At 47.3% G+C, this 17566-nt stretch overlaps 1 protein-coding gene across 1 annotated transcript in view; it reads left to right on the top strand.

Annotated features, from left to right (window-relative positions):
* The first annotated feature begins 2726 nt into the window (after positions 1 to 2726).
* Positions 2727 to 17566, top strand: part of PIGL (phosphatidylinositol glycan anchor biosynthesis class L) — a 44912-nt gene continuing 30072 nt past the window's right edge. Inside the window, exons 1-2 of the mRNA XM_077311205.1 lie at positions 2727 to 3007; positions 5709 to 5808. Coding sequence (XP_077167320.1) covers positions 2743 to 3007; positions 5709 to 5808 — 365 coding nt within the window. The 5' untranslated portion in view covers positions 2727 to 2742. The remainder of the gene's footprint in view (positions 3008 to 5708; positions 5809 to 17566) is intronic.

A 17566-nucleotide genomic window follows, 5' to 3' on the forward strand; every position in this document is an offset into this window, starting at 1 on the left:
AGGGATGTTGGCAGGGTAATTGCAACAAAGTTTTCAGAGTACCCTACAAAGGGTTCAGTATACCTGAGAGACCATCTCTCTGCCTATACCCCTCAAAGAGTGCTACGCTCAGCCAATACCAACCAGCTAGCAATCCCTGGCCCCAAGGGAGCATGGTTGGCCTCAACCAGGATCAGGTTGTTCTCTGTCCCAGCCCCCACCTAATGGAACGAGTTCCCAGAGGAGATCCAGGCCCTGTCCAAGCTATTGCAGTTCCACAGGGCCTGCAAAATAGAGCTCTTCCCTTTTCTCTCCCCACAACAGATGCCCTGTGAGGTGGGTGAGGTTGAGAGAGCCCTGATATTACTGAGGAAGAGTTGGTACTTAGATGCCACTTTACCCAAAGGAGTCTCAAAGCGGCTTACAATCGCCTTCCCTTTCCTCTCCCCACCACAGACACCCTGTGAAGGAGGTGAGGCTGAGAGAGCCCTGATATTACTGAAGAAGAAGAGTTGGTTCTTCTATGCCCCTTTTCTCTACCCAAAGGCATCTCAAAGTGGCTTACATTCGCCTTCCCTTTCCTCTCCCCACAACAGACACCCCTGATATTCCTGCTCAGTCAGAACAGCTTTATCAGTGCTGTGGTGAGCCCAAGGGGCTGCATGTGGGGGAGGAGTGGGGAATCAAACCCGGCTGTCCAGATTAGAAATCAGTGCTCCTATCTACTACACCAAGCTGGCTCTTAGAAGCAGAGGAAATTCAGCACTATGAATAGTGAATCTATTTTCTTCACCATTCCTTCAGGCTGTAGAGCAGGAGGACCCAAGTCTGTAGGGAATTGTGATATAGTATGTGGGTGCAGAAACAATATGGGTGCTGCAGAAAGCAGAGCCAGCCACGGAACAGCTGCCACAGCTTACTTTCAGCCACACTGTAAAGATCCTTGTGCTATGGTAGCAGTTGCTGCCAAACCAAAATTGTAATGAATACTGCAGCTTTTGTCTCTAAAGGTTAGGCACGGATAGCATTTTTCCTAGCTCAGTTTTTGTCAGCCTGAAAGATTTGGACTTTTTAAGTTAAACAAATGGAATCACATCCATTTCTCCCATACAGCATTACAGTATCCCAAGGTATTGGTGGTGGAGTTGCTTCGCTGCTGTAACAAAAGGATTCTTATTTTAAAAATGAGGGGAATATCTGGGCCTTTATTTATTTTACTTATTTATCATTTGATTTGTAGGACCGCTCCTCTCAGCCCAGCCGTCTCAGGGTGGTGTACAGCATATTAAAGCAACGTAGGGTAAAACAGTTAAAACACTATAAGAGTAGAATAAAATAGTAGAATCGCCTCTGCCTACCAGCCTTTCCTGCATTACTTCTTGTGTTTGCCAGTGTGGCTGTTACATGGAAGAAAGGGAGGTGGTTCTTAGATGTTACTGGCAGCCTGACCTCAACCAAATGCCTGGTGGAATATCTCCGTCTTGCAGGCCCTGCAGAACTATGTTAGTCTTCCTATCCCAGTGTCTCATTCTGCACTGACAACCCCCCCCCCCTAATTTTGTTTGCATGCAGCACTGAAATCCTTTTTTTTTTTTGCACTGGGAATGCTACCATTTGCCTTTCTTTTCAACTCAGTGGCAGCAGGGAAATAAACCTCACACAGCTCTGCATCATTTAATTTGTTTTAATTCAGCTATCCAAGATTAACAACCATCTCATATTGCTGGACTCAAGTCTCTTGTCAAAATCAAAAATTTTAAGCAACGAGAGAAAAATGGGAGCTTATACACAAATGAAGCAGGGAGGATGGAGAGTGGTCAGAATTATATAGATGTGGCTGGGGGGGTGATCTTCAAGGGATAGCAAAACGGCAGGGAGGGGGATCCAATGGAATCTGTATGCTTTGACTTAGAAGTGAAACAGCAGGGAAACTGGGGCAAACACAGTCTCAGGAAACAGCAACCAGAAAGGGAATTGACTGTGGGAGGAAAATCAATGCAGAATGATAAAGAAAATTTGACTGACACACATGGGGAAAGCAAGGGAAAACTCCTGTGCATAAGAGGCCTTCAGTGGCCAACCAGATCATTCTGAAGAAGTCGATGAACAGTGCATCTGGCACTTGTCCCCAAAGTGGTACACTGATGTTATCTATAGAGGTTACAGTGATGTAACTTTATAGGGTTACAGCCCTATAAAGTACCATTCAGAGGTATTCTGCCTCTTGGATTTGGGGGTTCCATTTTGTATTCACAATCTCTCCTCCATCATAGCAATGTTTGAGTCCAGTGGCACCTTAAAGACCAACAAAGTTGGGGTATAAGCTTCCATTGTGCACACACACTTCTTATACCCAGTATAAAAATTTTCTGGAAAACTGCAATGCATGCAAAAAGCGTATACCAAGAATAAAATTTCGTTGGTCTTTAAGGTGCCGAGGGACTCAAAATTTGTTCTGCTGCTAGCGACCAACATGGCCACCCACCTGAAATTCTCCTCCTCCTCTTCCCTGAATTTGTCCAATTCCCTGTTAAACCCTCCTAAGCCTTAGGCCACCACTGCACATTTCTTACAGGTTAGCTATTTCTTCTTGTGCAGACGTTCCGCCTGAAGGATCCGGCCGCGATCCCCGCCTCCTTTCCGTCTTCCAAGCGTGGAGCCTTGCATGGCCGGAACCATTCTTTCAATCATTCGTGGTACCCGTTTCTGCACGAACCTTTTTCTTTTCACCTTCCGGAATTTCTTTCCTGGTGGGGGCATATTATGGCGGCGGGAATTGAGTCAATCGCCTTGCTGCTTTCGCCTCTTATACTCTGGCTGGCTGCCTGTTGGTGGCTGCGACGGGACCACGGAACGAGGCGGTGCGACAGCAGGATGCTGTTAGCTGACGGACCGTCGCGTCGCGGCGTCGATGACGCAGTTCGAGCGCTGCTTGTAACGGCGCATCCTGATGACGAAACGATGTTCTTCGCGCCTAGCATCCTTAAACTGGCTCAGGCCAGGCTGTGGCTGCTGTGCGCGTCCACAGGTGAGACGATCGCGACGCGCGGTTGCCTAGCAACCGGAACACGACGTACAATGCGTCTCTGCCGTCACAGCTGCTAGGTGGAGCGAGGTGCGTGACGTCACGGGCCTGGCGTTTAGAATGGGGTCCGCCTCCGAATCGCAGACGCGCGTAGAGCGCGCGATGACTTTGGCCCTAAGCGCGTCAAAGGCCCGGATATGACGTCAGTCGCAGCGTCTTCACGCCCTTTCACGTGCTATGGGGCCAAACATTGGGCACTCTGACGTCATATCACACTGATCTTGCCTCCGTTCCCTTTTGTGCATTGCAAAAAATAGCACCAAAAAGCCGGGTATCCTCAGTCATGTCACATCATGCAGAATTAACGTGGAACTCTCTGGCACAGGATGGCCAATAGTTTGGGAGGTTTTAAAGTGACATTAGGAGAATTTCTGGGAAAATAAAGGTTCGTATATCTCAGGGGTTGCCAAACTCTGGCTCTCCAGATGTCTGTGGACTACAGTGCCCATGAGTCCCCGCCAGCATGATGCTCATGGGGATGTAGCCTGTGGCCATCTGGAAAGCCACAATGTGGCCACCCTGATCTGTAGTTTTAGGTATTATGGTAGTTAAACAGAAATTCTGTTCATGTGCTGTGTAATAATACAGGGTAGTCATGCTTCTCTGCAACAGAAGAATTCTGTTGGAGGCCAACATCATCTTAAGAGACCAAGTAGATTTTTAAGGTATACAATTTTTTATTGTCAAAGCTTCCTTTGTCAGTGTAATACTTTAAAGCAAAAGTTCAAGAGCACTTTAAAGACTAACAACATTTATTCCCTTTCATGGGTCAGAGCTCACTTCTCCAGATGCTGTTAAGAAGAGACTTCTGTTTCTGCCTCACAGATGCAGGGTCCTCTGAATGCCGTTTGTGGGGGTCAGCCACAAGAGGAAGCTTGGTCTTCGGGCTCCTGTACCTTCCAGTATGGAAAACAGCACAGCAAACTAAGACCCATTTTGATTGGATTCAGCAGATCTCTTGATTTTCTGGAATGTACACACATTTCTGCCTGTTTGAAGCATCCACAGAGACATAGGGCAGGATATAAACTCCCACAGGAAACCAATGGCTAACTCTTCCCAACTTATTTGAATCCTTTGCATCACAGAAGGCACCCATGATCTGAACTTTTGATGCCTTTTGTCCAGTCTTTCTATATGTGCCCTCTTTTGGCACGACATTCATGTTTTTGGCTTCTATGTCTGCCTTTGCCAAATGTCCCTTTAGGTGCTGTGAGAAACATTGTTCTTTATTATATTTCCAATTTCCGAAAAGGCAACAAAGTAGAAATGACATGGTGTAGTGGTTAGAGTGCTGGACTAGGGAGATCTGAGTTCAACCACCTCTCAGCTCAGCCCCTCACTGACTGACCTTGAGCCAACCATTCTCTCAACATACTTCACAGCATTGTGAGGATAAATTAAGAAGGGATAGCCATGTTGTATATTCTCTGCTTCTTTAAGCGAGTGTCAGATAAAAATGAGGTAGATGGATTTATTTGTAAGGGTGAGTGAGCTATAATCCAGCAGGGCTTTTTCAGTGGTGGCACCCTGCTGGAACTCTGATTGGGCTCCCTTTTTGTATTCCTTGGAATGGCAATTAAAGATATATATTTCCCCCTCAGGCTTTTGTAAGCCACAGCTGACTCTCCAATAATAGCAGCTAATTTATTCTCTCTTTCATAGCATTTATAGGCTATTTCTTGGCATTTTCTTGGTATGCTGCTTTGAACTTTCTAACATACAGGCTGAGAAAGTGACACGTATTATATGGAATTTGCAAGGGAAATTATGCTAGCATTTTGCCTCATCATCACTGTGGCATATTGGGAGGCTTGTCCCAATAATGAAAAAAGCAAAGCTGAGCCCCCTCCAGGCACAGAAAAAAAAAATAGGATATTACAAATCAGCACAAGGCAAAAGAACAAAGCCCCCCAAAATGACATAATGAGGACTGAGTATACTCCAGGAGGCACAGAATGTCAAGAGAGCGGTTGAGAGTCTGTTACAGGGAGAAGGAGGATTTTTCTCCTTACAGCTGTGAGAGTTTCAATAAATACCTAGAGGAGGAAATGTATGTGATTTCTAAATCATCCAACGCCACCTGTACTAGTCTCTAGATTGTACATGGGTAAGGTGACCAGATTATCCCACTTTTGGAGGGACATCTGGGGGTACCTGGCACATTGTACTTACGTTGAAATTAAAAAATATATATTACAATACTATTTTGCGTTCTATGAAACTTTTTGTTGCTCCATATAGACCAAATTTTTAATCAAGACCCCCCCCCCTACGGTCAATGGTATCCCGCTTTACCAATGTTAAAATCTGGTCACCTTATACATAGGTCTTGATAAGGCAATAGAGAACTGCATTCCAATAGGGGCCTACTTAACATCTGCAACTACCGCTTCCTTGCAGGGTGTATAAAATGTGCTATGCCAGCCTATCTACCTATCACCTTTTAAACCCAATTGATAGCTTCTTACTGTTATATTCCAGCACCCTAGTCTTTAAAGCATCACTGGATTCTTCTGTTCTTCTTCAAACATGCTAGGTCTAGTGAAAGGGGGTCCCCTCCCTTGTTGTTTCTTTCTCGGTGCTGTTATTTTATCCCCGGCTGCCGAAGGCCTTGAGTTAACATTGTCTTTATGTTTTGCAGGGAATTACTACAACCACGGGGCCATCCGTAAGGAGGAGCTCCTGAAGAGTTGTGCTGTTCTTGGAATCCCCCTTTCCAACGTGACTGTCATCAACCACAGGTATCTCTCTACCTTTAAAGCAGTGTTGCCTTCGGACAGCATGGTATTATATAATTTTCTGTACGTGCTTGCTGTATTTTTCAAGTACAGCTCCCCATAGGGCTGTTTCTTGCTCCTGCTTGCATTCTGGGAGAGTTGGCATTGGCATTCCTTCCAGATAAGAAGGCTGACCAAATTCACTGATAGCAGGTCATATCAGTGGTTACTGACCATCATGATTGGCAAGAGTTTGCTTTACATGCACATGTACATTACTTTGTTTAATCCCTAGCAGTGATCGTATGTGAACTGTTAGATTTGAGTCCAGTAGCAGCTTAGAGACCAACAAGATTTGGGGGAATATGAGCCCTTGAGAGTCAAAAGCTTCCTTCATCAGATAGCAACAGGGCTATTCTCTGAAACTCTGTATATGAACCGATTTCGATGGAGAAGAGTCTGCCAAGGATGTTAGATGACACACACGGGGCACTGCAGAGATTCCTCTGCCAGCAAGCCAGGGAGAATAAGATTCACTGACCGAGGAAAAGATGACAGGGCTTAGGCTCCAGGACAACATCGAGAGAAACTCGGTTGGTAGCTTTCATGCTGGATTTTCAAGTCAGCCACTTGTCCAGCACCAGGGCTCTTCAACACAGCTGCCTGTGTTGCTCTGTGCAACACAGCAGGGGTGACCATTATCTGTTGTGATTCTTAGAAGGACACAAAAGGGGATGGGTGTAACCTCTTCCCCAGGTTTTCTGCAGTCTGGCCCATAACTGAGGATTAAGCTACAACCGTCTTGTTGTAGGCCAGCTCCTTTGCTTGTTTCACAGCAAGAAGAAGATTAGAAGGACCCTTCAGTGTTGTTGCTGTCTTTATTTTTACCGAAGTAGCTATGAAAGAATCCCTGCCCCCATACACACACATGCCTGCACACAAGTGTCCCAATCCCATTTGCATCTGAGATATTTCCACTTCTGTCAGTTGGGCAAGGTAGGAGGAAGCTGCACTGATTGCGTCCTGCGTTGCAACATCCGGAAAGGATCCAGACCTTGGCTTCATCTGGCCCCCAGCAAGGCAGGTCAGGGATGAGAGGGACCAGGATGATGAGGCATGGGTGCGAGAAGATGCTGCTCCTGCACTTAGTGGTCACTGGAGGGAAAGACTGGGGGAGGGAGGGAGGCAGAGAATAATAGCATTAAGCAACAGTTTTGCACAGAAAGTAGGACTTTGAGCAATTTTGGAGCTAGGAGCTCCAGATTCCATGCTGTCTGTGTGTGTGTGCACATGCACAAAGCACCATCACGTTGTAATCAATTTACGGGTTTTCAAGGCTAGAGAAATTCACAGGTGGTTTGCCATTGTCTGCTTCTGCTTAGCAACGCTAGACTTCCAAGTGGTCTCCTAGCTAAATATTGCCTGCTTAGTTTCCAAGCGCCGAAGAGGTCAGGCTGGCCTTGGCTCTCTATGTCAGAGCATGCGAGGTTTGCTAATCTCCAGGTGGCAACTGGAGATCTCCCAGTCTTACATTTGATTTCCAAACTACCAAGGTCAATTTCCTTGGGGACAATGGCTGCTTTGGAGAGTGGAAAATCCGCTATTATATCTGATCAGGTCCTTCGCCTCCTCAAACCCACCTTCCCCAGGCTCCACCCCCAAAATCTCCAGGTATTTTCCAGTTCAGAGCTGGCAACCCCAGGATCTTCTCTCTAAACACATGATGAAAATTAAGCCTATTTCTGCCTAATCAATGTGTGTGTCTAGTACAGGGGTGGCCTGACTGGCTCTCCAGATATCCCTGGACTACATTTCCCATGAATCTAATCTTTGTAGTCCAGAGATCAAGTATAATTCCAGGAGCAGTCCAGGTCTGACTTGGAGGATGACAACCCTATATAATACTAATGTTTTCAGTAAGTTCAGACACATTATCTGCCTTTGCTGTTCTCCTTTAATGTTCCCCCTTGAGTGACCCCTTGGGCCTTCTAATCAGCCAACTTTCTGGCTGCGGGTCTGCATTTACCAAATATACTCACCCACTACACATTGTATAACAAGTCATTTCCTGTTCACATCTGGAGGTCCTCAGACAGACACAATCACTCCACCACTTCTCCTTTTTTCGGCTTTTCTCATTTCCTCTTCAGATGTTTTGAGAGACCTCTACTCCAGAGCGAGGTCACTTTTGTGCTCAGCAATCACAGCTGCTGGCCAGGGGAGGGATTCCCCCGCTCTCTTTCCCTTCCCGGATGATACTGAGTTCAGTGGTGAAATTTCTGAAACGTTTCCCAAGAAGGGCGGGGGGAGGCAGAGGGCTTTCATAAGAGGAAACTCCTGACCATTCCCGACTGACCGCCAGGAACAATCAAAGACAACCAAACAAACAGCCGTAGCCAGCGTTTCACTAGTTATCCTGGTGAGGAGGTTAGAGCAGAGCAGCGGAAAGGTGGCAGCTCTTAAAAAGCCACATGGGATCACCAGAGGCATGTGCCGGTCAGCAACGCTAGTAAAATAAGTTTCCGGGCTGGCAATTTTAGTGGATTTACTTTCAAGTCTGTAGCAAGAGTCAGTTGCATCCATATAAGAGGTAAACTAGGGTTGGCAGGAAATTCCTGTAGATTTAGGGCAGGGGTAGTCAAACTGCGGCCCTCCAGATGTCCATGGACTACAATTCCCAGGAGCCCCCTGCCAGCGAATTGTAGTCCATGGACATCTGGAGGGCCGCAGTTTGACTACCCCTGATTTAGGGTGGAGCCTGGGGAGAAGAGGGTATAATGCCAGGGAGCCTGCCCTCCAAAGCAGTCATTTTCTCCAGGGGGACTGATCTTTGTTGCCTGGAGATCAATTGTCATCGTGGGAGATTTCCAGGCACCTCCTGGAGGTTAAAAAAAAAAATTAAAGACTGGTCAGCCAAAGAAGTAGGAATGAGAAAAAAGCTGATGAGGCAGCTAAGAATAACATCATTCTTCTTTAATTGCAAGCCAGTGTCTTGCATTCAGTCACACACGTTTCAAGCTGCGCAGACAAAAACTGGGAATCTGTGAGGTACAATGAAGAGCCATAATACAATCAACATAAACAAAATTCTCTAATCTTTACATAATATGCATAGCAATAGGACCTACGGTCCTGATCAGTCTTTGGTGGCGTGAGCCTGCCAGAATAACAAACCTAAGTCCTGAAATTCTCTAAGGCAATTCTGGATTTGAACCTCACTATCACAGATATCCAAGAGCAGGAAAAGGTACCCAAAGGGGCCGGCCAAATAGTCTTCCTTACTCGGGATGGCTACACAGTTTGGAGCTTCGCACACTGAAAATACATAATGTTGGGGGAGCTAGATGTAATGGAGATTCATAAAATTGTGCATGGGATTTTAAAAAGTGGGGAGAAAGTAATCCCCCCCTCCCTTTATAAAGTACCAGGACTCAAGGGTATCCAAGGGATATGATGGGTCCTAACAGGCAGCAGAACAGCATTCAGCTACCAGCCACAAAGGCTGGGGAAATTCAGAGAAGCAACGCTGGTCAGGCCAAAGTGTTCTCTCTGGGGTCTTTGCCCCCACATGAAACTTATTGAAACTGAGCTTCCCACCCATCCACAGTGGCAGTCAGTTTTTATTTCTGGGATTTCTTCACTGCCCCCACCCAGCAAGCCAGCTCAGAACTGTTTACAAAATAGGCAATTGACATCACATAGTCATAGTTTTACGAAGCACCGTGCAAACATCACGTTCCTGGGCAGGGTGCCACTGCCTCACCAGCGTCCCCTTGAAAAGAGGACACCTCCATGTATGTGTGAAGGAAGCCACCAGTCTCACCCAGTGGTTGTTTCTTGAGGCATAGGCTGGTTTTCTTCCAGAGCAGAGGTGCACTTGGTCTCATCTCCTGAACTCTGGCTTGGGAAATTACTGGAGATTTTAGGGGTGGAGCTTGAGGACAGTGACATTCTGAGAAGGAAGAGTCCACCCTGCAATGTAGCCTGGGGAACTGATCCCTGTTGTCCTTTCTGGGAGATCTCTAGGCCCTGGCTGGGGGTTGGCAAACCGGCCTGAATATCAGCAGCCCAGTCATGGGGCATTCCTAGCAGCTTGAAAGATGAGTCTCGGTTTGGGTGGGGAAGGAAGGAAGAGAACAGGGTCCAGTTGGCAACTGAAGTTCAGTTGGAAGCATTGAAGGACAGCAGGGAGGGGTCATTAAGTGACATCCACAGAAACCGTGGGCTTACAAGAGATTCTTTGGGCAACAATACTGATTTGTATCTTTCTTGCGCCACAGAAATCAAACCAAGATGTTTTCTATTTTTCACTTGGCCAAAGCTTGTTGCAAAACTTCACAGATGGATACGATAAAATATCAGCTTGCTGGGAGAACACGCACTTTGCATGCAGGAAACTGGTGGGACGACTTGGTTAGAGGCTGCAGTTTGCGGGAGGGGGGGGGGTGTATGTGTTTTGCTGTCAAGTCTCAGCTGACTCATGATGATCCCATAGGGCAGGGAGGGGGTCAAACATATGGCCATTGGGCAGGAATATCAAGAGCTCATATCCAGCCTGTGCGTAACTTGCTCTCTCCTGATACCTTTACTCGGGGCTGCTGCCATCACGCCCAGCTTGCTTTTGCCCCTCTCTTGGAAGAAATACAAAGCCAAGCCTCCTTCCTTCCATAGGATGAGGTACTGAGATAGGAAGGGAAAAAGCCAGAGAGAGAGAGAGACAGAGAGAGAGAGAGAGAGAGAGACAGAGAGAGAGAGAGAGAGAGAGAGAGAGAGAGAGAGAGAGAGAGAGAGAGAGAGCAAAGTTTAGGTTCACTGGTACCTTTAAGGCCAACAAGGAACTGGCACAGATCCGCAGGGCCTGTAAAACGGAGCTCTTCCACTGAGTTTTTATTTGTCTTTCTGTCTGTCTATTACATTTATATACCTCCCTCCCCTGCGGCAGTTTACAGGGCAGTTTACAGTGGAATTCATGATATAATACAAAAAATCATGATATAATACATCATTAGAACATGAAATAACTGAGAACATGTACTATTTCTAACAATAGAGCTCATAACATTAGAATGTTTAACATCTAACATTTAATGTTTAATTATAACTTTCTGATACTGCAGCTTGTTATTTTGTGCTTTCCAGCACTGTGGTTTAACACCCTGTTTGCAAGATGTAGTTGGTGGTGGGAGAGGTCTCTGGGCTCTGATTGGTGAGATTGCTCCATCAGCCCCAACCGAAAGCCTGGTGGAAGAGCTCAATTCTGCAGGCCCTGCGAAACTGTTTTAGTTCTGTCAGGGCTCTGATTTTGGTTGGGTCCAATGATCTGGTAACATCTGTGGGCCTTCCTGACAAAAACACACACACATACACCCTTCAGTTCTATCCAGCCTAGGATCAACTTATTGGCAGCGATCAATCTTTGGGCTCCTAATGGCATTGCTGTCTTATTAATACCGTAAATTATTAATTGGTTTTCACTGTTACTGTACCATAGATGTTCAATATTTTATTGTTTTAACTGGATTCGTTATTATGAATGTACACTGCCCTGAGCCGGCCTCGGAAGGGCAGTTTTGAAATTTAATTAATAACAGTAATAGTAATAGTAATAGCTCTTGTGAGCACAGCACACTTCTTCTGCGAAAGAGGGAGGGAAACAAGCCCAATTTACCCTACTCTGGTTACTTTGAGACCTGATCTCTCTCTCTCCCTCCGTCTCTGATTCTGTGTCTCACACACACACACACACACAAACTCACAAACACATACACACACGTTAAAAGAAAGGAAGGGGGCATGCAAAAGAGAGATGTTGGGATCAGGGAGAAGGGGAATGAAATATTAATTGTTTTGGTGGATCATGCCTACTACTCCTCTGCCTACTACTCCTCTGTGTCATGCCCCTAGTGCTCCTTGGAGGAACCCCAGAAGTGATATTAGCTGCCGAAGCCTCCCTGCCACGCCCCCATCAGTTGCATGTCAGCGGAAGTGGCATCACCACCTGCGCTAACAGGCAGGCTTGAGGAGGATTGAGTGGGGGGGGATAGAGATGGGAGGCAGTTTAAGGTTAAGGTAGGCATGCAAGCTCCCCCCTCCAAGTCACAGGAACCGCAAGAGAACGCACTCATGCTCAAGAGGATGGAGCAGTGGAAGTGGCCAGTTTCCTAGCTTGTGGCCAAGTCCATTAAGACAGGAGGGGAAATACTGTGGAGCCCCTCCAGAGCTCCCACAGACCCCTTGTGGGGAATCCCTAATTTCGTATATGGCATGATTTAGTATATGGCATATAGCCATCTTCAAGTATTTAAAAGGGTGCCATATGGAAGATGAAACAGAGTTGTTCTTTCTTTCCCCGGAGGGATGGACCAGATCCAGTGGGATGAAATTAATGCAAAAGAAATTCCGTCTAAACATCCGGAAGAAGTTCCTTACAGTTAGAGCAGTTCCTCAGTGGAACAGGCTTCCTCAGGAGGTGGTGGGTTCTCCCTCTTTGGAAATTTTTAAACAGAGGCTGGATAGCCATCTGATGGAGAGGCTGATTCTGTGAAGGCTCAGGGGGGTGGCTGGTTACAGTGGATGAGCGATAGGGATGTTAGTGCCCTGCATAGTGCAGTGGGTTGGACTGCATGACCCAGGAGGTTCCTTCCAACTCTGATATTCTATGATTCTGTGTCTGTAGTTTGGCCAGAAGATCCACGGATTGTCTGGCAGCCAAGCAAGGGAACATTCAGAGACGGTTTGCCATTGCGTCATGCCCCTAGTGCTCCTTGGAGGTTTCCATCCAAAGACCTACTAGGGCTGACCCCGCTAAGTTCCGAGATCTGACAAGATTCAGTTCTCCTGGTCATGCAAAATATGAATGTCAGCCTTCCTTATCTCTGCCTCCCGTGGTCATGTGAACTAACCTGTTCTGCCCACCCCCTCTCCTGTTATTCCTTCCCTTCTCGATGTGTTCTTCCTGTAGGTCTCCCAGCTTCAGATTAGGAAATTCCTGGAGATTTGGGGGAGAGGGGGAATGGAGCCTGTGGGAAGGGCAGAGTTGGCGGCAGTTAAGGATCTCAGCAGGACAGCGTCCACCCTCCGGAAGAGCCACTTTCTCCAGCGGAACTGATCCCCGCCTTCTTGAGATCAGTCATAATCCTGGGAGAGCTCCAGATTCCGACTGGAGGGTAGCAATCGTACCTCCGTGGCCACTGCAGGGTTAACTTGTGAAGCTCACTACCACAGGACGTGATGATGCTTGCCGGTCCACACAGCTTTAAAGGGAGGCTAGACAAATGGGGATTGGTTTTTCCAGGTAAATAGAGGGGTGATAATTCTCATTAAGAGCTTCTTGTGGTGCAGAGTGGTAAGGCAGCAGACATGCAGTCTGAAAGCTCTGCCCATGTGGTTGGGAGTTCAATCCCAGCAGCCGGCTCAAGGTTGACTCAGCCTTCCATCCTTCCGAGGTCGGTAAAATGAGTACCCAGCTTGCTGGGGGGTAAACGGTAATGACTGGGGAAGGCACTGGCAAACCACCCTGTACTGAGTCTGCCATGAAAACGCTGGAGGGTCAGCGTTGACTCGGTGCTTGCACAGGGGATACCTTTAACTCTCATTACTTTGCTGTATGGACAGATGCCGGGGGGGGGGGGGAGGTCTGTGACCATTTTGGCTCATCTCTGCCCTTCCCAGAAGTATTTTGCAGGATGCCATCCTGCTAGGGTTGGGTTAGGAATAAGGTGACCAGATTTTAACATAGGTAAAGCGGGACACCATTGACCGGGGGGGGGGGGGTTCTTGATTAAAAATTTGGTCTGTATGGAGCAACAAAAACTTTCCTAGAACGCGAAAAATAGTATTGTAATATATATTTATTAATTTCAACATAAGTACCATTTGCCAGGTACCCCCAGATGTCCCTCCAAAAGTGGGACAATCTGGTCACCTTAGTTAGGAAATCCCTGGAGCGTTTGGGGGTGGAACCAGGAGTGGGCAGGGAGGGACCTCGGTGGAGTATAATGCTATGGAGTCAACTGGTCAGAGGAGCCATTTTCCCCAAGGGAACTGATCTCTTTAGTCTGGAAATAAGCTACCATTCCTGGGGACCCCCAGATCCCACCTGGTTGCTGGCATACCTGCACCCTGCAGCAGCCTGATCCAGCAGCACACTTGCATCCTTATGAGCGTACTGTTGCATTGAGGGGGGAACCGTTTGCTGCCTGGAGATGATTCTGTGTTCCTGACAAGCCCTCAAAAGCTGGGCAGGTCGACCAAGGCTCTGGCCGCCAGCCAGTCTGCCTTGTCAGATTAAACTCGAGATGTTTCCAAGGCCACTTCCCGCCCGCCCCACTGCCCTGCAAAGGATTATTAGCTCAAAAGGAACGGCTCCCTAGATCTCCTCCGCCTCCCCCATTCCCAGTCAGCTTTTTTGGCTCCTGGCAACTGAGCCTGACCAAGGACCGTGGTTTGCAGCAACAAAGAGAGAAAGAAAGATCCGCACTGCGGCTTCCATAGGATCCGGCCAGGCCACTGCCAGGCAAAATAATCGTCAGGATTTGCACAAACGTGCCAGGCTGGGACAACTGCTCGGGCTGCAAAGCCCTGCTGTTTCCAAGCTACCATGATCTTCAAAACACATTTCCCCAGTCCAAACAGGACCCCATAAAGGTGTACAGATGCTTCCGTTGGGTAGTTCCCTAATGCAGCTCAGATGTTCCCACTGGGGACTCCTCTGTGGCTTGGTGCGGCTGCCGGAAGCGCTGGTTGGATGTTTGCAGCAGCGAGCATCAGAGCCCTGGTTTCTTGCCTTCTATGAGCCACAGCCCACGCCCCAGGTGGAAACTCCAGGATTATCTCATCTCCAGACTACAGAGATCATTTCCCTCTGAGAAGATAAGAACTTCAGAGCTCTGTGCCATTATAACCCACAGAGATCCTTTCTCCTGCCCAAAGCCCACCCACCCCGGGCCCACCTTTGGGTTTTATTTATTTATATAGTTCATTTAAGAGCCTCTTGTGGCGCAGAGTGGTAAGGCAGCAACATGCTGTCTGAAGCTGTCTGCCCATGGGGTTGGGAGTTCAATCCCAGCAGCCGGCTCAAGGTTGACTCAGCCTTCCATCCTTCCGAGGTCGGTAAAATGAGTACTCAGCTTGCTGGGGGGTAAACGGTAATGACTGGGGAAGGCACTGGCAAACCACCCCGTATTGAGTCTGCCAAGAAAACGCTGGAGGGCGTCACCCCAAGGGTCAGATATGACCCGGTGCTTGCACAGGGGATACCTTTACCTTTACCTTTTATAGTTCATTTATAACTATGCTTATTTTCCGCCCCCACCTCCAGAGAGCCAGAGTGGATTGCAACATAATAAAATAGCATATAAAACTAAATATGCCGATAAAATATAAAAATACTATATTTATGCAGTTAAAACCTAAGAACGCATTTGCAGGTGTGAGTTGCCTGGATCTTCTGCTTCAGGATTTCCCAAACAGGGTTTCATGAATTCCAGGTGTTTCTTGATGGCCCTTGAAGGGTCTCACAAACAGATGGGACTTAATTTTGTAATGTAGTTTTTAAAATGTGTTAAACTTTTATGAGGGGATATGACCACATATGGTCATGTCAATCTCCCCAATGGCCAATGTTGAGCCTGGAGGGGGTGGGAAGGAGAGGAGCCCTGGGTGGGCGTGTCCACAGCTCTGCTTCCCAACCACATTCTGCACAATTACGCCACATCTGGGGTTTCTCAAAGCCTAAGAATGTTTCAGGGGTTTCTCAATGGTAAAAAGGTTGAGAAAGGCTGGTCTACTAGCTGGAAGAGCAAGAGAGAGGAGATAGGAGGCTCCTACCATAGATTCGAGCTTTGGCAGGGAGGCCAGCATAATTCAGATGTTATTTTGGACCTCACCTGTAGGCCTGATGGAACAAATCCATTTTACAAGCCCTGATGGTCCCACAGGGCTCTGAACTCATTTGGGAGATTGTTCCACCAGTCTGGAGCCAGGGTCGAAAAGGCCCTGGTTGAGGTAGGCCTGGGGATCTTGAGCCAATTTTCCCAGGATTGCCAGCTTTGGGTTAGGAAATAACTAGAGATTTTGTAGTTGGAACCTGGAACCTTCCAAAGCAGCCTGGAATTGAGTCGTAATACCGGGGGCTCTCCACCCTGAGGTTGTCAGCCCTGGTCCACCCCAAGGGTTCTCAGGACCACCTCCAACATCCCACAGTTGTCTGCCCTGCACCCAAACTGTTTACTCGGCAACAAGGCGGGCTTCACAGGAGAATCTTCCCATTCAACTGGAATAAATAATTTCAGTATTCAAATAGCAAAAGGCAAGCAGAATTCCCAAATGCACATCCTTCACTGGCCTATAAAACTATATCGTAGTTGAAATTAGAATGGGTAAACATAAAAAGACAAAGTAGATGCAAAGAATCCAAAAGGCATTAGAAGTATGCAGCAAACCACCCTTAACAGCGGTCCTGGCGCAAGTTGACTGCACCTTGCAAAGATTTGGCCACATTTTCTATTAGTCCTGTGTTGGTGTTATCCAAAAGAAAGGAAATCTTAAGGTCAGGAAGTCCCCACATATATCAAAACGGGGCTCAAATCTTTTATACGAATACTCGTATAAAAAGGACAGTAAAAAAGGACAAGTGGGGCAGTTTGGATATTGCTTGTTTTGCATGCACAAGACCTATCTATAAGTGGCGCCTAAAAGAATTGCTGAGGGCGGGGCATTGCATCCAGCCAGAGGGAAAGTGCTCAGTTGCTTTGGACTTAGAAGATGGTGTAAGAAAGGAGCTACCTGGCCTGCTGGCAAACGCTGGCAGAGGCTCATGGGAATTGTAGTCCATGGACATCTGGAGAACCACAGGTTGACTACCCCTGCCATAGAGTCCACCCTCCAATGCAGCCATTTTCTCCAGGGGAACGGATCTCTGTCATCTGGAGATCGTAGAATCATAGAGTTGGAAGGAGCCAGACAGGCCATCTAGTCCAACCCCCAGCTCAGTGCAAGATCAGCCTAAAGAATCCAGGATAAGTATCTGTCCAGCTGCTGCCTAAAGACCGTAAGTGAAGTTCGGCTGTACTTCCGGGAGATCTCTGGGGTATCTCAGTGTCCATGCTCATCTCTGACTAGCAAAACTAGAATATGAATTATACAACATAAAATGATCCAATCTCCTTGGCTGGCATAATGTACGAAAGCAGCAGAACTCAGCTGTTCTTGCTACAGACTTTGTATTGGCAGAGCCATTCAGTTTCCCTGGACGCAAGACATCACCCTTACTTATTGCCACAAACTTGTTTTTATTTAATTCATTCAAAAGGCTTTGTTTGCCCGGCCTCCGCTCAACCTTCCCAGACATCTTGGGGCAATTAAAGCAAGAGATATTAGAATAATAAAACAGGGAGGGGGCCGGCAACCGAACAACAGCATGAAATCAGTGACAAAAATCCCAGTGTAAAAGCTATCGCATAAAACTGTCAGCTCCCAACGGCTGTGCCCTAAACCGCAAATATCAGAGCAGAGAGACGAAGCAATAAAGCAGCCAGCCCTGATCAAAACCATCAGAACCAGGCAGGCCTGCCGAAGGGAACCGAAATGCTTTTATTTGCCACCTAACGCAGAACAGATTCAGCACCAGGCAGAAAGCTGCCATAAGGGGAGGCGCTCTCTGAGTGTCCGAGTGGTTCAGGGGTAGACCTGGGCAGAGTCCGCACACATAGGATAATGCACTTTCGTGCTTTGGCAGCTGGATTTTCCTGTGCAGAACAGGAAAATCTACTTCTAAAGTGTA

Source organism: Paroedura picta, chromosome 15 (assembly GCF_049243985.1).
Source record: "Paroedura picta isolate Pp20150507F chromosome 15, Ppicta_v3.0, whole genome shotgun sequence".
NCBI classification, from domain to species: Eukaryota; Metazoa; Chordata; class Lepidosauria; order Squamata; family Gekkonidae; genus Paroedura; species Paroedura picta.